At 32.9% G+C, this 27,150-nt stretch overlaps 1 protein-coding gene across 3 annotated transcripts; it reads left to right on the top strand.

Moving 5' to 3' along the window:
• Positions 1-5,618: 5,618 nt before the first annotated feature.
• On the top strand, positions 5,619-26,976 carry LOC127715221 (slit homolog 3 protein-like). Of its 3 annotated transcripts, XM_052221242.1 has the most exons (14): positions 5,619-5,793; positions 7,320-7,391; positions 9,135-9,206; positions 10,835-10,906; positions 11,789-11,860; positions 12,132-12,203; positions 14,008-14,079; positions 15,005-15,076; positions 17,638-17,709; positions 18,851-19,005; positions 20,835-21,002; positions 22,895-23,062; positions 24,828-24,866; positions 26,307-26,976. In XM_052221242.1, the coding sequence occupies exons 1-14, from the start codon at positions 5,669-5,671 to the stop codon at positions 26,381-26,383; spliced, it is 1,308 nt and encodes a 435-aa protein (XP_052077202.1). In that variant the 5' UTR covers positions 5,619-5,668; the 3' UTR covers positions 26,384-26,976. The 3 variants fall into 3 exon arrangements, with proteins under 3 accessions (XP_052077202.1, XP_052077203.1, XP_052077204.1); XM_052221243.1 differs by lacking the exon at positions 22,895-23,062; XM_052221244.1 differs by lacking the exon at positions 20,835-21,002.
• The last annotated feature ends 174 nt before the right edge of the window (positions 26,977-27,150 follow it).

Below are 27,150 nucleotides of genomic sequence, written 5' to 3' on the forward strand. Positions count from 1 at the left end.
GTAAATATAAGCACTTCTAAACAATTTAAATTACAAATAGGCATATATTATGAATTTATTTTGAATTCAGGGCTTTAAGTTAACCATGCATACTGTAAACTGTGAATTTATGCTGAGTCATCATAATTAAGGCCCAGGATTTTCTCAATCTTCATGAAATATTTATAAAACTTCATATTTAAGTCAAATTCTTTAAAATCTCTGAGATAAACCAGATTTTGTGAAATTCTGTATGTTCTATTTTTTAACCCTATATACAAACTTTTATTCAAATAGAAAACTCTCTAAAAACACTTTTTCTCACAACAATACTTATTTATCAGAATTATAGCCTTAAAGAAATCACTGCATATACTCTAAGTTTCCTTTTACAGTACATTATATACCCCTACCCCTGTTTCAATTTTTTAAAGATTTTGAAAACAAGACTCTTATTATTGCCAGCTTACCCTATGTGCATGTTTTCTGACATGAACTGTCTAAAACCTGTTTGAAACTATTCTGATAACAAATTGAAAGCATTTTAGAATACTATAAATGTATTGTTTAGTAGTTAAGCATTCCAACATTCAAGATTATACAAAGTATCTAATCCTGCCTGTGTCTCAAGTCCACATCTTACTGTATGCCTATTTGTCAATGAAAGTTCACAATTTCTGCCTCAAATGGTCAGTTTAGAATTCTTGTCACAACAGTATCATCCCTAACCATATATCTAACATAAGTTAGTTAATATATGAACTAGAAATGTTTAAACAAAGCCATATTTGCAAAAGTTGTATTTATGAAGATATCAGTCTGGTGCATAAATTCACTAAAAGTTTGATTGAAAAAACTGCTTACATCTGATTTTTGCATAACTTCCTAGCACAGTTATTGTTTACTTTACAAAAGACCTTTAAAATAAAAAAATCATAGCATTTACAAGTTAAATAATCTGTTTTATGACTCAGGGGTAGGCATTTTTCTCTGTTTTTTGTCCCTGGGGCCTCACAATTCCTAATTTTTTTCCCTGTTTCTAGCAATGTGGAATATTTACTACTATTACATATTTAGGGTAGAACACACTATTGTAAGTTTTATTGAGGTCTTTTTGTTATTCTAGCTTGTACTTTTCTATGCCGCGGTCACAAAAAAGCACGTTTAGGCGTTACGGCTTACTTTTGGGTTATCGACACGACAAAAACACCCCATCAGAAATATTTAGGAAGGATCAATAAGTTGCAATTACTGCGAAGAGTAAATATAAACACTTCTAAACAATTTAAATTACAAATAGGCATATATTATGAATTTATTTTGAATTCAGTGCTTTAAGTAAACCATGCATACTGTAAACTGTGAATTTATGCTGAGTCATCATAGTTAAGGCCCAGGATTTTCTCAATCTTCATGAAATATTTATAAAACTTCATATTTGAGTCAAATTCTTTACAATCTCTGAGACAAACCAGATTTTGTGAAATTCTGTATGTTCTATTTTTTAACCTTATTTATCTCACCTGCTTTTTGAAGTTTTCGGTCAAACTCTTTTGAAAACATGATGATTTTATCCTTCCCATTTCGTCAATTCCCTCAGTTCTTGGTCATTACCTTCATTTGTTTCTTCTTAATCGATTATAAAGGTTTTATCATCGGTTCAATACTGTCGCCTTAACTTTGCAACTCTTTTCATTTGGTATTTTATATATGTGTATGAATAGTATTGTGTGATTTTATTTGGGTTATGGATTGAATGAGGAGTTCCTCGATCTCCTATAAATGGAAGTTACGATTACTTACAGATACAGACACAGATATGGCCTCAAATCTTTTTTTAATTGATTTTATTTTATTATTGGTTGCTTAATGTCCAGTGGCATATATTTCATGCATGTTCAGGACGAGAACAAATTAACAATAAATACTATAATGGGTAGGTCCTGTTATAGAAGTCGTCTGGGATGAAGGTCGGGGATATTTGGACTGCCACTTGAAAATTAGGGTAAATTGGATTGGGACAGAAATTTTGCCTTGCAACAGCCTACCTACGGACCCCTCAAAGAGTTGCTGCAAGGGTTCTTGATGTGCAGAGAGCGCAGCGGATTCAAGTCCCCATTCTGACCGGACCTGGCTGCATACTTAAAGCCGACTATACGTTATGAGCTTTTCTCATTGTTAAAGGCCGTTCGGTTGCCTATAACTGCTTACATCCACTTCATTTGAATTTTGGTGGATAGTTGTCTCAATGGCAATCATTCCACATCTCCTTTTTTAATATTGTACATCCTGCACAGCCTAACGGACGCATCACTTTGGCAAATGTTTTACTATAGGTCGGAGGAAGACCTGTAGTGACTATATTTTAATTCCCCAGTCACTCTTGTTTTTTTTTAATTGAACATACGTGTTTAACCAAAAAATAAGAAAAAAACTAAGGATGTATATGTGCTTGAATGAGTGAGCAGCTAATGAGTGGGACATACAAAGAACAGCAAAATCCATATCAGGTAAGTTTTGGCTGAGGAAATTGGAACCTTTTTTTTTAAACTAAATACATCGGTTAATAATTTCTAGATTTTTCAACAGCGATTTACGAAAAAATGTTATGTAATTGATATCATTACATAAGTAGTGACTACTGAGCTGATGCGGTTCATTCATTTGTTGATATTCAGAAACATAGTTTTTTTTCGTCTTTAGTGTTCGGTTTACATTGATGCATTAACAGTTATATCACACGCCCTGACCGTAATATGATACATAATATTAAGCCCAACATCAATTAACCACGGTTTTATCGCTGATATTCTATTCTTGAAGGTAAACGGAAACCAATTATACATTTTAAATTTTCAAACCTCACTGCAGTTTACAGATGGTCTTCAGCACGTGGTGTTGTCCATCTGATTGCATTATCCGGCTTTGACTCATTACCTTTTTAAAAATAATTTCGACTTTCAATGACTATGAAAATATGTTCCGTAAATTTATGTTTAAATATATAAAACCGATCATCTGAGAAAAAAAACATTCAAACCGGTGCTAGGACGTTCTTGAACTTGCAGTGGGGTGAGAGTTTTTTTTTTTTTTTTTTTTTGTTGCTCCGTGTTGAAGACCACTCTGTGACTTTGAGACGAAAAACAGCAATAAAAGCGCTGTTCCTATGCTTTTTGTATTTCTTGCTGTGCATATACTGATTTTGGATCATGGATTGATACCCCATATCCTTTCTTTTCTATGGAAGTATCATTTACAGCCAAAATTATTATTATTCTCTGTTTCCTTTATCACTCAATCTTCCAAAAAGACTTATCTTAATGACCCAAATACAAGATTTGCTATGAAATCATATTCATTAGTTTGAATTATTTTTCATTACTTTCCCTTGTTAAATATTTCGCAATTTCATCTGAATATACATGATAAACGTGTTTTAGTTTTTATCTGGGATTATATAGTGTACCTTTTTTGTAGAAAATCATTTTTTGTATTTCATCATCTTTAGAGGTTGTCTAGATTATAATTTGATTATTAAAGGTACTGTATTGTAATTTAATAAAAAATATAGCTTAGCAGAACATTTCATAATGTAAATTTCTACCGACATTTAGTTTTTTTTTAAATCAGTGAGATGATTAATGTAATTTGTATTGCCCTAAAATAACTACAATTTATCATTTATTTTAGCGTACTTGTTTTTCTCATTTTTTTTGGAAAAAAAATTAAATGATACACATTCCTTAACTCATGATATAAAATGTGATGTACAAAAGGACCAATATGTCTGGAACTGTCTTTCCAGTAATTATATGACCTTTTGCAATTAATCACGCTTAGTCAAACGTTTTTTTTTCTCATGATATTGTGTGTTACAAGTCCGGAATATAATACTAATTTTATAGTACATGCTACAGTAGTAGTGCTTGTTTGCAATTAATAGATTATGTGCTCTTATGTTGTATTGTTAACCGGTCCCAGGTTAGGAGGAATGTTTGGCACCAGCAAACATATCTTACCCCGCCATATTCTGTATGTGCCTAGATTTTATACACACAGAAGAAGAAGTTTACTTAACAAGAAAATTATTTTCATTTATCTGTGTATAATATGACGCAGGTTTTTTTCAAAAGTGATGATTTTGTAAATATTGTTTAACAATTCACAGTGGTATCATACTTTAACTTTGTTTCGACCTGTTTATTTACTTTTGACTTTAGTTATTTATCCCTTATAATTTTTAATAACTATGTATTTGCATTCAGGTATCACAGATCAAAGTTATTCGTTCATTGTGTGTTAATTTACGTTTTTTGATTGAGTTAAGTCTTCCAATTGATATTTTATAGTGTGTCTTTCTATGTTGTGATGTTATACTATTGTTTCAGAAAAAGGGAGAAGGTTTGGTACCATTAAAACGTGTAATCCCGCTGCAAATGTTTGCACCTGTCCTAAGTCAGGAATCTGATGTACAGTAGTTGTCGTCTGTTTATGTAGTTCATACGTGTTTCTCGTTTTTATATAGATTTAGACCGTTGGTTTTCCCGTTTGAATTGTTTTACACTTGTAATTTTTGGGGCCCTTTATAGCTTGCTGTTCGGTGTGAGTCAATGCTCCGTGTTGAAGGCCGTACCTTGACCTATAATGATTTACTTTTTTAAAATGTTACTTGGATGTAGAGTTGTCTCATTGGCACTCATACCACATCTTCCTATATCTATCCAAAGTCACCAAACTGTAATTCAGTTGTTGTTGTTTGTTGTTATGTGTCATTTTTGGTTTTCGTTAATGGTTTTGTATATAAATCAGGCTTTTAGTTTTCTCTTTTGAATTGTTTTATATAAATTCGTCATTTCAGGGATCTTAATAGCTAATAATATGCGAATGGGTTTTGATCATTGGTGAATGTCGTAAGGCGGGCTTATAGTTGTTAACATTTTCATTTAGTCTCTGGCGAGGAGTTGTGTCATTGATAATCATACATAATCTTTTTTTCAATATAATTATATAACTTTTGAAGAATATTTGGACTTTTATAACATCTAGGTATTTCAAAGTTGAAGTTATTCTGTTTGTGAATGATATCTTGCCTGTTTATCTGTGAATAAGAACGAGATGCACTGAAACATAGAGCTACCGCTATTGAACACAAATTAAGAATACATTTTCAATTTGGGCCCTTTATATGCGCTATTGGTTTTGCTCATTCTTGAAGGCCATACCTTGACCGATAGTTGTTAACTTCTATGTCATTTGGCCTCTGGTGAAGAGTTGTCTCGTTGGCAATCATACCACATCTTATAATTTTTATTAAATTGTTTTCAAGACATTGGTGGTCCAAACGTTTTCGAAAAGGAAATTAAAAGGTTCCTTACTTGTCATTTGAAAAACGCTTTGACTTAAAATAGCAGTGATGATAGACCATTTTGTCAGTAAAATAAAATTGCGTTGAAATCTGAAAACATTTTGAATGCTGTTATTTTCCTATATTTTTATCTACCTGTTGTCAAAGATTGCTATGTTTAACACCGAAACCGATAGTTTTTGCTAAAGTTAACAGATTTGGTGGTACGTAATTCGCGTTAAACAATTATTTAATTTAACTTGTTTGAATATGTTTATTTTCAAAAGAGAACGAGAACAGTTTTGGAATCATGTACATCGTAACGATCATTGTAATAATAAGTTCATGCAAACGGCTTGTGCTAATCCGTGTATAGAATTGTCCTGTGTTTGCCAAGGCACAGAAGTGAAATGTAACCAGAAAAAATTAGTGAATATACCTGATGGTATACCTACTACTACAAAAACATTGTAAGTATGGTTCGCTTTTGTTTTTTACCATCTCTCTCTCTCTCTCTTTCTCTCTCTCGCCTCTCTCTCTCTCTCTCTCTCTCTCTCTCTCCTCTCTCTCTCTCTCTCTCTCTCTCTCTCTCTCTCTCTCTCTCCTCTTCTCTCTCTCTCTCTCTCTAAAACAATTGTAAGTATGGTTCGCTTTTGTAATTTACCATCTCTCTCTCTCTCTCAAAACAATTGTATGGTTTGCTTTTGTATTTTACCAACTCTCTCTCTCTCTCTCCTCTCTCTCTCTCTCTCTCTCTCTCTCTCTCTCTCTCTCTCTCTCTCTCTCTCTCTAAAACAATTGTAAGTATGGTTCGCTTTTGTAATTTACCATCTCTCTCTCTCTCTCAAAACAATTGTATGGTTTGCTCTTGTATTTTATCATATCTCTCTCTCTCTCTCTCTCTCTCTCTCTCTCTCTCTCTCTCTCTCTCTCTCTCTCTCTCTCTCTCTCTCTCTCTCTCTCTCTCTCAATATAGACATATTAATCATAAACACTTCTTTGGCTGTTCGTCAAATAAGTAACACGAAGCCTTTAAAAACATACAGTAAAACATAATGTTGATCATTAAGTTGCGTCTTTTGTGCTTCTGCTTTTTTGTTATGTGATCTATGTGTCGCTCTAATTGGTAAAGCCCTTTCACACATTGTTTTTTCAATTTGAACTTATTTTATGTTGTTACACCATGGTCACAGGTAAACTTTGACGGTTGACAGTGGCGTATATTAGCTTTCATTTCTTGTAAGGTAAATGATTGAATGACTCAATGTGCTTAGGAAGGGATGACCAATGGACAAAACCCGCGTCCCAAAACAGTTTTCAGCATGGTTTTCAGCAAAACAGTTTAAGCCTTCCGGAGTACCTGAGATCACCCTTAGTATTTGGTGGGGTTCGTGTTGCTCAGTCATTAGTTTTCTATGTGGTGTTTTGTATACTGTTGTTTGTCTTTTTATTTTTTGGCCATGACGTTGTCAGGTTATTTTCGACTTATGAGTTTGAGAGTCCTTTTGGTATCTTTCGCCTCACTTTTAAAGATGAAAAAGGCAATTTTGTTTATGCTTGCTTTTCGTACAGTGGAACATATTTCGTACATATTCGTTTCGAAAACAAATCAACAATAAATCCAGTAATTCTCTAGTTGCGCTAAATGAACCCCAACATAGTTTTTATGAGCATGCCCCCAGTCACGTCACATTACGGAAAGTGTCCACCTTATGAAAAGGACACTGTTTTGAGTAAACAAGAAAATCCACAGATTTGAGTGTCATGACGTCACGGATATAGATTTAAGGGAAGGTTATATATTTGAGCTGTACATAGATTTGACGCTTACACAGTTTCTCCGTGTTGATACACGTTTACCTTTTTTTCTCCTGAGTTTTATAGATGAATGAGATTGCAGGATAGTTTGAAAAAGCTAATTTAAAAACGCGTGTCTAGTTCAATGAATTTGAATAATGGTTTAATGACTATTCATTGATCCTTTATCTATTTCTAGAGATGTGCAACAAAACAAAATTTCAACTATAGCAGAAGATACGTTTAGTAAACTTACGTCATTGGAAATGCTGTAAGTATTGTTTATTCAATTAATGTATGACTTAAATTCCAGCTGTCTAATTCAATGGTCGACATTTTAAATTTTTTATCGTCTCTTATCATGTTTATGGTCATACTGCTTTTCAAACATGTATACATCCTTGAATTTCAACCTTTAGTAACTGTTAAGAATTCCTAAATAATTCAAAATCCAGAAAAGCGCCTCAATTTGCAAACACCAAATGTAAGAAGTTTTGCTTGTATTAATATTTATCATTTTTGCATCTTAACCATTCCTAAACTGTCCGTGTATCAATTTATTAATCATTAGAAACAAAGTTTATAATACACTCAGACAAAGTTGATTTTGGTTTGATTTGGCTATCATGTCAAGGTACCTTTTGGTCATAACGCTCTTTATTTGTACGGTTACTTATTAATCCTTGGCTTTCAAATATGTGGCTTTGAGCGTTCGTGATGAAAATAAATCTAGAAAAGCGCTTCAGACGTATAAAATGTATACATGTAACTTGCTATTTTCATTTGTGTCAGGTAATTTGTAAACAATCCCATGTTCTAACTTGTGTCATAACGACACTGTTGTGTGTACCATTGGTCGCATATTCCTCCTACTTTGCACTTAGATATTGGTGTGACCGTGGAATCACTTAATTGGTGATGCCAAAAAGCCAGAGATGCTTCACCTACATAATTGGATTTAGCAACATATGAATCTCTTTTCTTTTTATAAATTACTGGCATCATTGTAAGTTTTAAACAAACAAACAAATGTATAAACGAACATGAAATGTATTAAAATGTAAGATCCTTCAGTTGTTTTTTTGTTTTTTACGATCTTTGCGTTGGCCTTTCATTATATCAAATATCTAAATTTTTGAAAATATGCGTCAAATTAGAACAATTACATGTAAAAGATTAAGTCAATATGTGCGTTTAATGTTTTAACAAGTGTACTTGTAAATACAAATGTATGTTTATTATTAACGTTTTCAGCCGCCACATCACTGCTAAGCTTCAATGGTGTGTAAAAGAAGATCATTGTTTTTTTTAAGTATTCGTTATTAGTCTTACATTAGTGTGAATTGTGCGCCTGTGCAGCTAAAAAAGACGTCTTATTGACTTGAATATGTTATAGTCATTAAACGCCTCTCTGAAAACATTGATTTGTTCTAAGTATTAATTTAGACAACATTATGGCACAAATAATATTCAGTGTGGGCTTAAATGCAATTCAGGTCAAATGTCCATAGAAAATATAAACATCAAGTAAGGTAATATAGGAATGTTCAGTCAAATCATTTTAAAGTACAAACATTTAACATTCCAGTAATCAACATTGCATTAAATCCATATACGAAGCTAAGGTCGAAATGCTCACCTGGAATACAATTCACCAACTCCTTATCAACTCTTAATGGTTCCAAGGACAACTATTATCCAAGGAAAAATATTATGTACTTTTTTTCCCCGGAAAATATTTTAGAGAGGTGATAAATTCTCAAAATACCTTGATTTCAAGCTATATTGTAAAGGTTTAGATCTAAGATCAGTGTTGTGTTAACTAAATGTCAATAGTGGTTTTTATTTACATTTCATTAAATCTTTACCTCTTTAAAATTTTAACTGGAAATCCAATTTCCGCTACAACAGTCTATGCGTTAGGTCCTCCTATTTTCTGTTAAAGCAGTAAATTTCAATAGTTTTTTTTTATTAACGATATCTTAATCATGATAATTTTTGCATCTATTTTCAGACATTTAGGATTTAACCAAATTTCAACTTGTACAGCAGATATGTTTAATGGTCTTGTATCATTAAAAGTCCTGTAAGTACTTTTTTCATTAATGTTTGACTAAAATTCCAGTTCTCCAATTCTTTGGCAGAAATCGTAAATTGGTTGATCGTCCCTTTTTCGTCAAACAGTTTCCAGAGTATTTATACGAATTGACTTCAATCTTGCTTTTATATTGAACGTTCCGATTGATTGACCCCAATCCAGATTGTTTTATATCAAAAACACGTGTCACGGTCAATAAATTCAAATCATCTTTTACTGTGGATTCATTTATTCTTTTACAATTGTACTTTAACATTGTTATTACATTGGTATTTTCAGATCTTGATCCACAAACTTAATGTCTTTATTCACCTACCATTTTCAGATCTTGATGCATAAACCAAATGTTTGTATCTATATGGTATTTGCAGATATTGACCCACAACCAAAATGTATTTATCTACATTTTATGTGCAGATCATGATCCACAAGCCAAATGTATTTATCTACATTTCATGTGCAGATCATGATCCACACGCCAAATGTATTTATCTACATGGTATGTGCAGATCATGATCCACAAGCTAAGTGTATTTATCTACATGGTATGAGCAGATAATGATCCACAAGCCAAATGTATTTATCTACATGGTATGTGCAGATCATGATCCACAAGCCAGATGTATTTATCTATATGGCATTTTCTTGTAGGTTTTGACCCACAACCCAAATGTATTTATCTACATTTTATGAACAGATCATGATCCACAAGTCAGATGTATTTATCGACATGGTTTGTGCAGAATTTGATCCCCAAGCCAAATGTATTTATCTACATGGTGTGTGCAGATCATGATCCACTATCAAAATGTATTTATGTATATGGCATTTTCAGATCTTGATCCACAAACTAAATGTTGTTATTTACATGGTATTTTCAGATCTTGATCCACAAACTAAATGTCTTTATCGATATGGTATTTTCAGATCTTGATCCACAAACCAAATTCAATTTTGCACAAGCTGCGATTAATGGTGTTGTGTCCTTGTATTCCTTGTTATAATTTGTTTTATGATAGAATAACAAAAGACGGACATTCCAGTTTTCCAATTCTATGGTCGATAACAAGAATTAGTTGATGGTCCCTTATGGTTTTATAGCTTCCCAATTACTTATAAATCATTGGCTTTCTATATTGTTTAGCATTCCTGATAAATGTAACAATTCCGAAAAGGGATTCAATTGGCAAACAACAATTGTATAAAGTTTAATCTTTATTATTATCTCTTATTTTAGCATATAGGTATAATTTGTTATCTTTGTCGACAACCTCACTTCACCACTTATGTCATTATGGCACTGTTGTGTATACCATTTGTCTTATATTCCTTCTAACTTGTATTTAATAACAAATGTGACTGCAGAATCACGTAATTGGTGTCACGTGATTGATGATTCCGAAAAACCAACATTGGTCATGCGGCAGATCTTTTAGTATCAGATGTATTATTACCAAGAATACATTGATAAATCTGGTTAGAAGCATCTCATCCCAATATTTATTTAAGGACTTGTTTACTGTAGTAGTGATAATAGAATAAGATTTTATCAATCTGATTATATAAATTATATAGTTCTTGTGGTATTTAAATATGGAGTACTAATCTATTTTCAGGGTTCTAAGCTATAACCAAATCTCAATAATCGCAGCAGATACGTTTAAGGACCTTCTGTCACTGACAACCCTGTAAGTATTGATTTCAAAATGAAAAAAAGACAAATTCCAGTATTCCAATTATATGATCGACATCATGAATAAGTTGATCGTACACTGTACATTACATTTAAGGAGTTTTATTGTTGTGGTAGAATATTTTCACTGACCAATAAGAACAGACAACGCTATCTATGAACCTTTCAGGAAGTAGTGTCAGCACAGCATGACTCAAGTTCATTCGAGATTGCCAAAACGCAATGTATTGATTGCAGACCTACCGGAAGCATGCAAAAAATCCGTTGTTTATCGTCATTGTCTCATCCAAGGATAGATAAGGCTGTTACCGGTATAAACAACACTGACATGCAAAATATTTTTATGATATATACGTTATTGGAAAATATTTAAAAATGCCATGCATGACTCCTTCGAAGTCTAAAAGGGGTAAGCCTTTTCGATAGCTAGTTACATCAAGTACGACTAGAAAGTCAAACAACAAACACAACTGTTGTATTCGAAAAATGTAAATATTGTTTTACTTACAATTCATTAATTCCTTATCTATTTTCAAATTTTCATTAGGAAACCAAATTTTAATTATAGTAACATATATGTTTACCTTGCTTAAGAATTAATTTTTGAGTCATTGAAAACCCTGTTAGTGTTATTGTTTACAAATGGTTGTCTTAAATAAAAGTCTAATCTTTCAGTCGACATCATCAATTTGCTTATCATCCCATTTGATTCAAATGTTTTTCGACTATTGATAGGCCTTGTCTTTCAATTTTTGTTTTCTTTTGTGCGTTCCTGAGGAATATGACGTCCAGGCTCCTATCAAAAACACATGTCGTGTTCAATAAATTTGAATAATATTTTATTGACGTTCATTAATCTCTTATCTTTTTTTTTCAGAGTATTAGATAATAATAAAATTTCAACTATAGCATCAGATATGTTTAAGGATATTATGTCATTGGATGTCTTGTAAGTACTGTATTTAGGATAAAGAAGTACAGAAATTTGTATTCTCCATTTCTATGGTCGACATTATGAAATTAGTTCATCGTCACTGTTGGTCAAAAAGACTATTGACACACATTGAGTGTCAATAGTTTGGATTTTCGTGAGTGTTCCTGTTGAATGGGACTTTTAGTCTGACTGTAAAGGTTAAAATAAAAGATGTCGTGTCGTGTTCAATAAATTCAAATAATGTTTTACTGACGATTTATTCATATGTTACATGCTCTATTTTCAGAGGTCTAAGCAATAACCAAATTTCAATAATCACAGCAGATACGTTTAAGGGTCTTATGTCACTGGGAACCCTGTAAGTATTGATTTCAAAATTTAAAAAAAAGACTGAAATTCCAATTCTATGATCGACATTATGAATAAGTTGATCGTCCCGAATGGTAATACAGTTTTTCAAGCTTTTATAAATTGGTGGCTTCCTATTTTTAATATTCCAGATTAATGAATTCATCAAGAAAAGCGTTTTGATTGGCATACACCAAATGAATAAACTATTTTTTATCATTATCTTTATTTTCGCTCTTAGCTTATAACATTTATTCTTTGTCATCAATGCTACATGGCCACTTATTTATTCTGATATTGTTGCTTGTACCAATTGTGTTATGTGCTTGGAATCATGTCATTGGCGATGCAAGAAAAGCAACAGATACTTAAACGACAGCATGATTATTAAACAACAGATGTAACTCTTTATATAAATTACTAAGATGTTAACGAACGTAAAAAATGTTAAAAAAAACCGAATATGGGATATATAAAATTGCTACTCCTGAGATTTTCCGTTTTACGTGCTTTTCGTTGACTTTTCATACTCACAATTATTCATTTTAAATGTTTCTCAATCAAAGGGTCTAGACAGTATATGCAGTCAATTTTCAAATAATGTAATACCTATGTAAACGACGGTTACCAGCCGCAACATCTTTGATAACTTCGATGATGGATACAAAATATCATATGTTTTTTTTTAATGAGTTCGTAATCATTCTGACAAGCGATTTAACGAGGTATGACAAATAGGGCTGTTTGAATATCTAGAAAACAAGGATAACATAAAAAAAAAATGAGCAATAAAAAGACATATATTTGATGAATGCTTAAACGCGTTTTTTTTGTTTTGTTTTTTTTCTGTTTAATTAAAGGAATAACTGCACAATAGAGACGCTCTATACGCTGTATACTACTCAAAATAAGTTTCTCACACCCCATTTTAAACATGTTACAAGTTCCTAGAATAATATATGAATAGGAAATACACAAACAAATTGTTGTCTGCATTCTGGAGAATTTGTGTTTCTTCTATTGTTAACTGTTTGTAATTTACATTAAGTTGTTGATATTTTGGAATATTTTGGAAACGAGGTGACGTCATAAGATGAACAACTCAATAGAAAGTGCTAAGACAATAATGGCCCACTTGAATCGATTTTTATCAATTACAAAATTTATCTGTACGGGACTTGCAAATCACAATGCCTTATTAGCCCGTGCAATGCGGTTAAACATGAATTTGTCCACCTTATATAACGTGTGTGCTGTTTTATTGCTATCGGTAGAGAATGTTAAATGAACGATGTGGACACACAACAATATCTATGGATGTTTCCGGAAGGTTAGTCAGCACGAAATGATTGAAGAACGTTATGAGTCTTGATGACAGACCTGTTCGAAGCATCCGAAGAGCCTTTTGCCTGTCCACATTGCTCAGACAATGTGAGGACCAGAGTTTTTGAGGAATGTTATGATTTTATTCAGATGATGACGTCCCTTCATGTACGAAGGTCGAAAATATGGAGTTCGATAAAAGTAACAAAAGAAAAAAAATAGTTTCATGAATTAAGCCATGCATTTAATCCTTGTACCATGCTGTTAAAACGGGTGTTGCTAAACATGTTTTAGTTATATACCAATTATTAGAAACTATATATTTCCAACTGACGAGAATCATGCCTTTAAAGTCTTAAAAGGATCAGTTATTTTCGATAGGTAGTGACTTCAAGTCAGATTCTAAAGGTGTATATCAATACTAAATGTCGTATTCAATAAACCTGAATAATGTTTTACTGACGATTCATTAATCCCTTGTCTATTTTCAGCATTTTATCAAGAAACCAAATATCAACTATAGCAAAAAATGCGTTTAAGGATCTTATATCATTAAAATATTTGTAAGTTATATTTTTTACTAATGGTTATCCTAAATTTCATTCTCCAAATATTTTGTCAACATTAAAATTTGTTTATCGTTCCGTTTGGTCAGACCTTTCTCAGCTATTTAAACACATTGACTTTTAAATTTTTAGTTTGCTTTGTGAATATCGAATGAATGCGAATTCAATTCAGACTGGAAAGGGTCTTTATATTGGAAATAAACACATTTATTCTAAAACCAGTTGTTAGTATGATAAGGTATTGTTCTTCTCATATATTTTATAATGGTATGATACTAAACACCTAACGAGGGGCATGATGCTTGATTTTCACATAATGAATACATAATCTTTCAATCAGTTTAATTGAGGTCTGGAGCTGGCATGTCAGTAACTGCTAGTAGTCCTTTGTAAATTTATGTATCATTGTCATTTTGCTTAGTTTCTTTTGTTACTTATTCTGACATCGGACTCGGACTGCTTTTAAACTGAGTTTTACTCTGCGTATTGCTGTGTGTTTGTTTATTCTACATTGGCTAGATGTATAAGGGGAGGGTGGAGATCTCCCAAAACATGTTTAACCCCGCCGCATTGTTGCGCCTGTCCCAAATCAGGAGCCTCTGACTTTGTTAATCTTGTATGTTTTTTTTAATTTTAGTTCATTTATATGTTTTGGAGTTTAAGTATGATGTCCATTTTCACTGAACTAGTACCCTTTTTTTTTTGTTTAGGTGCCAGGTGAAGCCCGCCTCTGGGTGCGGGATTTTCTCGCTGTGTTGAAGACCCATTGGTGGCATTCGGCTGTTGTCTGCTCTTTGGTCGGGTTGTTGTCTCTTTGACACATTCCCCATTTCCATTCTCAATTTTATTAATATCATATGTTTTGTACAATAAATTTAAATAGTGTTTTACTGACGATTCGTTAATCTATTATCTATTTTAGATATTTAGATTACAACGAAATTTCAACTATTGCAAGAGATACGTTTAAGGGTCTTGTGTCATTAACTTACATGTAAGTATGTTTTTTTACAGAAAAAAGTACTGAAATTCTAGGTCTCCTAATATATGGTCGACATCATATATTGGTTCGTAAAACTATTATTCGACTATTGACACATTGAGTGTTATTTTGTTTTTCGTGAGCGTTCTTGGTGAATGTGACGTTCAGCCTGACAGGATAGGTTAACAATTAAAAAAACTATAATTGTGTTACTGCCTATTCATCAATGTCAGTTATAAGAACATATACTTTTAAGGATCTTGTGTCATATGCATACTGGTTAGTATTGTTGTTATGACAAGAAAGACTGAAATTCTGGTTCTCCAATTCTACTAATTGTAAACAATTCTGACCTAAAACAGTCAATTTGATCTGTACAGCTCTTTAGAAAACTGAACAATAAATGAGATAAATCAGACTTTTTCACTGCGGTAAATTCAGTACTGTTGAGACAATTCGCTTGCAATGAAGTAAGATCGTTCCGTCTACAGGTCTATGTGCAGTACAAGTTATTTACCTGTGCATAACAACAACATTATAAAATTGTCTGAAAAGCTTCTGAACAGTAATGGATTGACTGCCAGACAACTGTCTGAACGGGATGGAATTTATTAATGTTTTTACGTATTAATAATTGCATTGTTTTCAATTGTTTAGGTCTGAGCGTTCGTGATGATTGTAAAAAAAGCGCTTCGGACGCACGAAATTTATAAAGTATCATTTTAGAAAAACTCTATGTTCACATTAGTTTTCCGTGTATGCTAAAGGTTGAAACGTCTCGTACAATTTAGGTTTGTTTTAATATAACCATGTGGAGAATCAAGTTTGAATGGTAGATATTTGGTTGTTACTGTTATAGAGGTAGTGTTCAGTCACAGTGAAAAAAATTGTAAAGATGTTGAAACGATCCAGATAATATTACAGAGTCCAAGTTATTATAACAAGTAATCTATTCAAGGGGCTAATTTTTATAGCAATAATTTTCTGGAATGTATTACAACAACTGTTACACAAATCAAAATTCGTATCAAGTAAAGCGACTGTCAGGCAAGAAATAAAAAAAAAAGAATAATAATCATGTGAAACTAACGGTTTCCGTTAAACATGGAAATCATTACAGTTTATTGCAACGTATTTAATAATATTAGGTAACCTTTGCCTGTTTTCATGACAAAACATTATTGAAAGTGAATAACATTAACAACACTACCTAAATATCCCAAACAGGTTAAAAAATGAGTGTTTCCATGTCATATGCATGTTTCGACTGATATGAAAATTTTCAAACTAATACATGAATCTGAATTTTGAAAAAACGAAATCAAAAGGTAAATGCTTTGGGTTGAAAACTCTGTTATCAGCCATTGTCATTATCTGGAACATTAATTGGGATTTAAGATTATGTTGAAACAGGGGATGCTGATAGAGTTTTTTTTTTTGTGAATGGGATGTATACACAACAGTTTCTGCATCAATGATCGAAAATAAGAAAATTCATTGAAACAAGAAAAGGTTGAGGTAGGTTTAAAATGTAGATAGAACTTTAAAAATGGGGAATCATAATTCCTAGAAAGACGAATATTGTGAAAAGAAAAAAAACCGAATAGATAAGAATCACATATATATTTTCCTAAAAAATAATAGTTGAACACATGGTAAACACTGCGACGTTATGAGGGCCTTGTATAACATTGGTATCTATTGAATAGTTGGTAGGTAATCCATGTTGCCAATGGCGGAATAGAATAGATAGACTTCTGAATTTGAACGTTTCCGTTGTAGCGTGCCTGTAGCTATTCCCGGATGTCGTTATTTTGGTTCAATGATTGTCTTATCTTAAAATGTTTAATTGTTTCTTAATTCATCTTGCCAATGGCATGATATCCAAAAGTAAAAACATAAACAAGTCGACTTGGAGTCTATCGATTGTTATCTTTAACGTAGCGCGTTCAATTAGGGGGTCAGTGAAGTAAAAAGAGTGTCTTCGTATAATTTCCAATTTATGTCCTGCATATCCACAGTATAAGTGTTCCAAGCCATGAGACATATATCAATCAATTAGTGTTTTTCATTTTCCAGTGTAGCTCTTTTCATGACAATATTCACTAAAAAATCAATCTTAAAAAAATATTGTTTAATGAATATAATGGGATCTGATGTGATTGCCAATGATACAAATACTCACAGAGCCCACATGACGTGGATGTAAGCAACTGTAAGTCATAGTTTTTGGCCTTCAACAATGAGCAAAACCATTCAGTTAAGTTCGCTAAAAAAGGCCCGACATGACAAAATGTGAGACAATTCAAACGCAAAAAATCCAACGGACAAAACATTAAAAACCTTAGATTGGTACGAAGCACAAAAAAGAGACAACAAACATAATGACAAAACGCACAGTGTACCGATATAAGAGTACTAGCTGTTACTGAAAGCTAGTTAAAAGCCAAAATATTCTATCATACTAAAGGATGGTTCAAAACTGTTATAAGTTGAAATCGTAAAAAAGTCTCAGATATTATATCATTTAATTCAATTTGACAAATCTAACTTTTTAAATGTTTTCATTTCAGAACTTTAACTGGCAACGACTTTACATCAATATCACCCAATATATTTAGAAAAATTACAAATATAACCAGACTGTACGTGATGTTTACATATTTATTTTACTATAATAAGCAATGTCATATGATAATAAAAATAATCAAAGAACAAAAGAACAAATAAATGAAAAAAAGTTTGTTTACCTTAAGTCGTTTTGTAAGTTGCTTCTTGTGTATATATTTTTGTTTTTTATTTTGTTTTAACTAGAAACAAGTTTATTATATATCATCGCTGCAAAGAACTAGTTAACTTTGATTTTATTATCAATTTAAGACGACGTGCTATGATTGCCAATGAAACAAATCTCCACAAGAGACCAAATGACACAGAAATTAACAACTATAGGTCACCGGACGGCCTTCAACGATGAGTAAAAATTATACTGCATAGTCATTTATCAAAGGCCACGAAATGACCAATGTAAAACAATTCGAACAAACGAGCAAACTAACGGCCTAATCTATGTACAAATTGATAAACGAAAAACAAATATGCAGCCACAAACGACAACCACTGAATTACAAGATCCTGATTGGGGACAGGCACATACAGAATGTGGCGGGTTTGAACAAGTTTGTTGGCGCAAAAACCTCCCCTAACCTTGGACAGCGGTGTAACCGCTCAAAATAAGAATAAAATATGCAAAACAATAAACGACAAAAAATATGAGAAAGAGCAAAACACTACAACGACTCAATTACAGGCTCCTGACTTGGGACAGACACATGTAGTATGTGGCGGGGTTAAACTAGTTTAAAGGCGCGCCAACCCCCTCCCTAACCTGAGAAAGTGGTATAACAGTTCAACATAAGAACAATCTATAAAAATCAGTTGAAAAGGTCTTAACTTATCAATTCGATACAGAGCAAAAATACATCTAACAAAATCACAGAGTAGACGTGGCAGGGTACTTATACATCCCCACAACAAAAAGACATCAAGTACCGATCTGATAGTTCTCGCAGTTACTAACAGCTAATTCAAAGCCAATAACAACCAATTAAAAAACAATCATGCATCTAAGACTAAAATATCAATCAGTACACATCAAACATCCAATGGATTAAGAGTAAAGACGTCATAAACATGACCTTGATGTAACTTCTTTTGTTTTTGTTGTTTTATTTTTAAACACCATTATAATGTAATAGTTAAGCGCACTCAACGTTTATTTTTCAGCTATCTTGGCTACAACTCAATATGTTGCAATATGACCGATTTGTTCAAATGGAAAGCTTCTCAAACTGAACTCAATGAATTTGTAGGAAATTGCCTTGACTTTGATGCACTCACGGAAATCTCTGACTTTAACATATCAAACTGTACAATTCAGGGTAAGCCATTAATTTAAATGACTATCAGGACTAAAGCCTTGATTATAAGGTCAGTCATCTCTAAACGATAATAAATTCATTCCACAGAGAGAGAAAGTTCATAAAATAAGAAACAAACTATAAAATAAAAGGCACCAGTAAATGAGAAATTAAATCGGGTTCTAAAGCATAGTATGTTGTCCATGCATCACTAGTGACATTAATATTGTTGCTATTATCACATTAATTGTCTGTCTACGTCATCGGTTGTTAGGGGCGAATCATATTGGGTGATGTGGCGGTTGTGACTACTAAAACGGAACAAAACGTTGGTATTTTTTGTTAACAGAATTGTTCATCAAATATCTAATAGAAACATAACATCTTCATTTTCATGTCTATTTGCAAATCATTACGTATGAGTTCTCTTTCCCAGTCGTCTGAGTCATCCTCTGTTGGTATCGAATCGTCGAACTATGGGTCTATGTTGGGTGACAAATTAAGTTGTTTAGCAAGTTCACCCAGTGGTACATCATCGTCGTCGTCGTCGTTATCATCTGCGGTGCTATCAACTGTGTCTTGGATCACAAGATGGAAAGCCTGCCACTCAAAAGCACTTCTGAATTGTGGATTCTTTTGTGTTGTTCCACGCTCTAGTTACCCAGTAAATGGCGTCTAGCACATTTATCTCTCTGCAGAGTTCAGCGGCTGATTGTGTCTGATCTATCTTGGTGAGTAAGGAGGAAATCATTAATTTGCGGTAGCGTGCTTTGAAAGCTCTAATGCCCTCGTCTAATGGCTGAAGTACTGAAGTAGTGTTTGCTGGTAGGAACTTGAGTTTCAGATTGCTTAGACTGAGTTCTTTGAGTGGGAAGATGCGTTGTCAAGGAACATGAGTATGTGTCGGCGCTGTAGTCTCATAGTTGTGTTGACTGTGCGTAACCAGTCGATGAAGGCATTAGTTGTCATCCAGGCTTTCTTGTTCGAGAAGAAGGTAACTGGCAGGTTTCCTTCGTTGACGTTCTTGAAGCAGCGTGGGTTGAACGACTTTCCTACGACAAATGGTTTCAACTTTTCACCAGTGGAGCTGCAGGCGAACATGACGGTATTGATTTGAAATTGGCAGGTAAACACTAGTCAGTCGCCATGCAGGTGTTCTAATTGACCGGATTAACGTGTTTGTTTACATAACAATAATATGTATGGATGGATGATTTCAAATGACAAGGCCTGTTTTATGAGGTGATATTTTATTGATTTTGATTACACAAATACACAAATAACGGCCGGTATCCGGTTTAAAGGGATGGCCGGTTTTATAAGGTTACCTGACCGTTTATTTACGTACACGTCGGCCGGGACTTCTTGATTTGGCCAGTATGAAGGGAGAACCGGTATTAAGAGGGACCGGTTTAGAGAAGTTTAACTGTTTACTCTATAATCAGATGCATTTCTAATAAATACACACATGATACAAGTTACAATTCGATGTTCCAAGAAAATTTTCTCGCATATACGATTTGTTAACTTAATTAAAAAAATATTTCATCATTGTAATGATATTTGCATTGCCGGTGTTTATGGTCACCAAGTCCTGTGAGAGTCTAGTTGCATGTTATGGTAAGTTCAAGATGGCAAAATAACCTGGATCACTGTTGATAAAATAGTTTTTAACGCATATGACATGTTTATGGAATTTTGAAAGGACAATATAGTTTCAGATAGATATTTAATATCAAACAAATATATATAGTAAAAAGAATGTATCAAATATATTGTTTACAGATAAAAAAAATATATATATCTTAAAAATGTTTCTGAATTCTTTTATTATGATATTTGTATTTCAGTGGATGGTCAGTGGGGCTCTTGGTCAACAACATTATGTTCCGTGACATGCGGAAGTGGCACAAAATATAGGAATCGAATTTGCAATAACCCTTTGCCTTCTGACGAGGGAAAATATTGTGTTGGTAATGACACCGAGATATCACAGTGTAACCTAGGAGATTGTTCAGGTACATGTTGCGTTCATTTCAGGGAGAAAATGACCTGAAGATATGGTTCACACAGATTTTACTGCAACTAACTATAAAATTTAATGTTGTTTTTGAAACTTTGTTATTTATATGAAACAAAAGAAAGTGATGATCATGTTTTTAGCAAGAAGCGCTTCCTCCACAGCATCATTTTGTATTTACAGATCTTCATATATAGAACGTATACATAATAGGTAATGGGTTGGTGTCGTTCGTGTTGCTCAGTCTTTAGCTGTCTATGTTTTTGTTGTGGACTGCTGCTTGCTTCTTGGTTGTTTTTCGTTTTTGGCTATGGCTTTGTCAGTTCGTTTCGACTTATGAGTTTGATTACCCCTTTGGAACAAAACGTTGGTATGTTTTGTTAACAGAATTGTTCATCAAATATCTAATAGAAACATAACATCTTCATTTTCATGTCAATTTGCAAATCATTACGTATGAGTTCTCTTTCCAAGTCGTCTGAGTCATCCTCTGTTGGTATCGAATCGTCGAAGCATGGGTCTATGTTGGGTGACACATTAAGTTGTTTAGCAAGTTTACTCAGTGGTACATCATCGTCGTCGTCGTCGTTATCATCTGCGGTGCTATCAACTGTGTCTGGATCACAAGATGGAAAGCCTGCCACTCAAGAGCACTTCTGAATTGTGGATTCTTTTGTGTTGTTCCACGCTCTAGTTACCCAGTAAATGGCGTCTAGCACATTTATCTCTCTGCAGAGTTCAGCGGCTAATTGTGTCTGATCTATCTTGGTGAGTAAGGAGGAAAACATTAATTTGCGGTAGCGTGCTTTTAAAGCTCGAATGCCCTTGTCTAGTGGCTGAAGTACTGAAGTAGTGTTTGCTGGTAGAAACTTGAGTTTCAGATTGCTTAGACTTAGATCTTTGAGTGGGAAGATGCGTTGTCCAGGAACATGAGTATGTGTCGGCGCTGTAGTCTCATAGTTGTGTTGACTGTGCGTAACCAGTCGATGAAGGCATTAGTTGTCATCCAGGCTTTCATGTTCGAGAAGTAGGTAACTGGCAGGTTTCCTTCGTTGACGTTCTTGAAGCAGCATGGGTTGAACGACTTTCCTACGACAAGTGGTTTCAACTTTTCACCAGTGGAGCTGCAGGCGAACATGACGGTATGATTTGAAATTGGCAGGTAAACACTAGTCAGTCGCCATGCAGGTGTTCTAATTGACCGGATTAACGTGCTTGTTTACATAACAATAATATGTATGGATGGATGATTTCAAATGGCAAGGCCTGTTTTATGAGGTGATATTTTATTGATATTGATTACACAAATACACAAATAACGGCCGGTATCCGGTTTAAAGGAATGGCCGGTTTTATAAGGTTACCTGACCGTTTATTTACGTACACGTCGGCCGGGACTTCTTGATTTGGCCAGTATGAAGGGAGAACCGGTATTAAGAGGGACCGGTTTAGAGAAGTTTCACTGTTTACTCTATAATCAGATGCATTACTAATAAATACACACATGATACAAGTTACAATTCGATGTTCCAAGAAAATTTTCTCGCATATACGATTTGTAAACTTAATTAAAAAAATATTTCAGCATTGTAATGATATTTGCATTGCCGTTGTTTATGGTCACCAAGTCCTGTGAGAGTCTAGTTGCATGTTATGGTAAGTTCAAGATAGCAAAATAACCTGGATCACTGTTGATAAAATAGTTTTTAACGCATATGACATGTTTATGGAATTTTGAAAGGACAATATAGTTTCAGATAGATATTTAATATCAAACAAATATATATAGTAAAAAGAATGTATCAAATAATGTTTGTTACAGACAAAAAACTATATATATATAGCTTTAAAATGTTTCTGAATTCTTTTATTATGATATTTGTATTTCAGTGGATGGTCAGTGGGGCTCTTGGTCAACAACATTATGTTCCGTGACATGCGGAAGTGGCACAGAATATAGGAATCGAATTTGCAATAACCCCTCGCCTTCTGACGAGGGAAAATATTGTGTTGGTAATGACACCGAGATATCACAGTGTAACCTAGGAGATTGTTCAGGTACATGTTGCGTTCAGTTCAGGGTAAAAAATGACCTGAAGATATGGTTCAAACAGATTTTACTGCAACTAACTATAAAATTTAATGTTGTTTTTGAATTTTTTTTTATTTATATGAAACAAAAGAAAGTGAAGATCATGTTTTTAGCAAGAAGCGCTTCCTCCACAGCATCATTTTGTATATACAGATCTCCATATATAGAACGTATACATAATAGGTAATGGGTTGGTGTCGTTCGTGTTGCTCAGTCTTTAACTGTCTATGTTTTTTGTTGTGGACTGCTGCTTGCTTCTTGGTTGTTTTTCGTCTTTGGTTATGGCTTTGTCAGTTCGTTTCGACCTATGAGTTTGATTACCCCTTTGTTAACTTGCGCCTCTCTCTTTAACGATGTTGGGGCCTCGGTGGCCGAGTTGTTAAAGTAGCAACTACTGTAATCACTAGCCAGTCAACACTGAGGTTGTGAGTTCGAACCCTGCTCGTGCGGGTGCACTCGACTCTACTCCTAATTGACTAGGATTGTCAGTTTTCCTATCGAAGGTCGGTGGTTTTCTCCGGGCAATCCGTTTTCCTCCATCAATAAAAACTGACCGCCACGAAATAGCCCAAAAGCGGTGCTTAAAAGTGGCGTTAAAACACCAAAAATCAAAATCAAATCTTTAACGGTGTTTCAAAATGTTTGAAATTTTGATTTTGCCATTTGATTGATAACTTTCCTTTTTGAATTTTCCTCGGAGTTCATTATTTTTGTGATTTTACTTTTTTCATATAAAAGCTTCGTATCGTTATAAAACAAGATACTGTAAACTATACACAAAATTGATAAATGTTTATTGAATGAACAACATCAAAATAAAAAAAAAAAAAGGAAAAGAAATAAAAATATTAATATTTAGGATTACATATTATCATGATTATGCTTAATAAGCATGAACAGTCAGTTGTAAAATGACGTCTTAATGTATGCTGATTTTAAGAAATCTTGAATTAAATACAAATCAAAAACCGTACAAATCTTGTAGAAAAGTAATTTTGATAATTCTGAAATCGGGAAGTACATGCAATATAAATATTTACAATAGACGGGCTGCGTATGTATACATCCCAAAATTGAAACATAATCGAATTAAGACATTAGGCAGATCGACTATTACCAAAATTGACTACAACACAGCTAGGTTGTTAAGGAGAGAGTCAATCGGGAAAGATTCATTTGGGATGCAGCACGCCAATAGAACTGAAAACAGATTTGTTTTCAGAAATATTTATTATTTTTTGTATTCATTTACATTTTTGTTATTAATTTTTGTATTGCACATTGTTAGAAATATCTATATATGCATCAGTTTATTTTCAAACAACCATGTCAAGATAGATTGAATGTTGATTATCATCATATAATAATAATTATCGTAACATTTGATTTATAAAAAAGAAATATTAAATTAAACATATTCATACCAAAAATGTATATAAAGTCAGCTATTTTTACGAATTTCCAGTTTACAATTATTATGTTAGTTCGAAATTTTTTTTTATAAAAAAAACATTATCGTAAAAACAATATATAAAAAAAATTTCAAGAAAAACAGGGAAAATATCTTTACAAATTCATCTGAACCCTTGTTATGTTTTTTATTTTTATTTTTCAGTTACGTTTTGTGAAACTATTAATAAATTGTGTTTTTATATAAAGCCAAGTGACAACTAAATTATGTGTGTATATCAACTTTTCATGGAATTCAATCTCTGGTAATTGTATTTACAGTACTCTGCAAACATGGAAAAAGAACACACAAGAAATCAGGTATGTTGTTTAAAACATACAATACATACCTCTTAACTTTACCGTGATGATATTTATGTGTTAAATGATCAAGAACTCTTTAATCATACTGCGGAAATCTTTATCAAGGAAAATTACTTTAAACAAGTCTAATATAAAGAGCAATATCTGTCATTGTCTACATTTAGATATTTAAGTTTCACAAGAGAAATGTCATACCTAAATTCACGATAAACAATTTTTCGCTCTTTATTGCTGGTTTTCCATTCATGTCGGTGATGGTCGTTTGACCTCATCGTATGATGTTCATATTTCCTAACAATTTGTTTTCCTCGTAACTGTAGTGACGTTTTAGATTTCAATGAGCGTGATTTATGTTTAACTTGAAAATTAAAAAAAAGTCAAGAATTTCGATAACACGACTTACGTTAAGGCAAGAACGTAAATCAGTTTTAGTTTGTGACCCGGATTTGTTTTTATCTCTATCGATTTATGAGTTTCAAACAGCGGTATACTACTGTTGCCTTTATTTACGTTAAATTTTAACTGAAATATTTCATAGATACAAAGATTTGGTTTGGAAGTTTTGTAAAGACACATAACGTTTTATTTTTCTTCCTTTCGTTTTGTTCAATTTTATCTTCTTACTGATTTTTGTTTCTAAATATGTGTATATATGCAATCAATTCTTGATATGTAAATACCTTAGTAGCACAGGTTGCATTCTTTGGGATCCCTGTATTTTTAACAGCCTCACTTGACTAGGAGGAAAATAAATGAGTTTAAACATCAATAGTTTTACATATTTAAATAACCAGCACTTGCTTCCACAGAACCTAAAGGTTTAAGTGCCACGATGCCTAAGAATCAGGCAATGGTGAAAACATGACAAACAAAAACCCACTCAAGTTTACATTAGGTCAAAATGTATAATGGTGCACAAATGTAACATTTGTTTCCTTTTCCTTGTCCTGATAATTAAAGATATAATTCGGTTGAAATGCACTAGAAATTATTAATTAAGGGGAGCTAGCTCCTTAATTTTCTATAATTCTAACCAAAAGATATTTGGAGATTTCTTACATTACCAGACACGCAGAAACGAAAGACCTGCCATTTCTAACTCAGGACGAGAGAACTTCAAAATAGGATGGTTAGTTCGGCGGGTATTTTTCAGCCATGTTTTGAATTCTTCTAAATTGCCTGATTCTAACAAAGACTGGCACTTTATTATCAATCTTAGCAGTCATTTAAGCAATCAGATATAGTGATCTCAGTATATAGAATACATATTATATTTCTCAAAAAATGCGTTTAAAAATTGAGGACGAAGCATACGCAATTGGAATGTGTCATATTGGTAGAGTAGTTTAAGGAGATGATTTAGTTTTCGTAATATAGTTTTGACAATAAGGCAAGAACGTAAATCAGTATAATTTTCCAGTATTCAATTTTCTTCAGATAAGAGATTGCAGAAGACAAGGACATGGTTAGGAATCTTCATCAGTGATCTTGATTTGACGCATACACATAAATAAAAGGAATAAAAAAGAAGAGGGATCATGGACGTCATGTTTTAACATGATGGTGTATGAATGAATGCAGACTTTGGTTTTCTTTTCTTTGAAATATTACTTTGAAGGATAATCGGTTTAAATTATTCTGGTTTTACTTATTACATTTATCTACTATGTTACTTTAACAATGGGAAAAAGTTAGGTTAAACAAGTTCATTGGTAGCTTTCAAATACAAAATCTAATTTCATTTAGATATAATCGTTGCTAACATTCACATTATCATTTTGTTTGATTTTATTTGATGTTGCATTGTGGGGATATACGTAGGTCCATGTTGGCATTTATTTCCGTTGGATTTTTTTTGTATTTGTTATAAAAGATGAAAATAATGAATTTTATGTTTGTTTTTTGTTTTGTTTTGTTTGGTTTTTTTTTATTATTAATTCATATCATACATTCATTTAACTTACCCTCGTTCTTGACATTTATATTATCATGTTGTTTAATTTTATTTGATGTTACATTGAGGGGATTTACATGGGTACATGTTGGCATTAATTTCCGTGGGAGTGATTTTTGTTGGTTTTTGGAATAAAATATGGGATGAATGTTATGTTTTATTTCTTATTTGTTTGTTAACTCTTATTATTATTTAGCTCTCTCACTGCTGACATTTATATAAGTCGAAAAAGAACTGGTAATGCCTGGTAAAAACAGAAAAAAAAATGAAAACCAAAATTCAAACAACAGGTTTCAAAACACAACATAGTAATATTAGGTGCACCAG

This window comes from Mytilus californianus, unplaced genomic scaffold, assembly GCF_021869535.1.
Source record: "Mytilus californianus isolate M0D057914Y unplaced genomic scaffold, xbMytCali1.0.p SCAF_9, whole genome shotgun sequence".
NCBI lineage: Eukaryota > Metazoa > Mollusca > Bivalvia > Mytilida > Mytilidae > Mytilus > Mytilus californianus.

Coding starts and splice junctions, on each gene's coding strand:
- LOC127715221 (XM_052221242.1), top strand. CDS start 5,669: ATGCAAACGGCTTGTGCTAATCCGTGTATAGAATTGTCCTGTGTTTGC. Junction 7,392..9,134: donor CTTACGTCATTGGAAATGCT/GTAAGTATTGTT, acceptor ATCTATTTTCAG/ACATTTAGGATTTAACCAAA. Junction 24,867..26,306: donor AAGAACACACAAGAAATCAG/GTATGTTGTTTA, acceptor AATTTTCTTCAG/ATAAGAGATTGCAGAAGACA.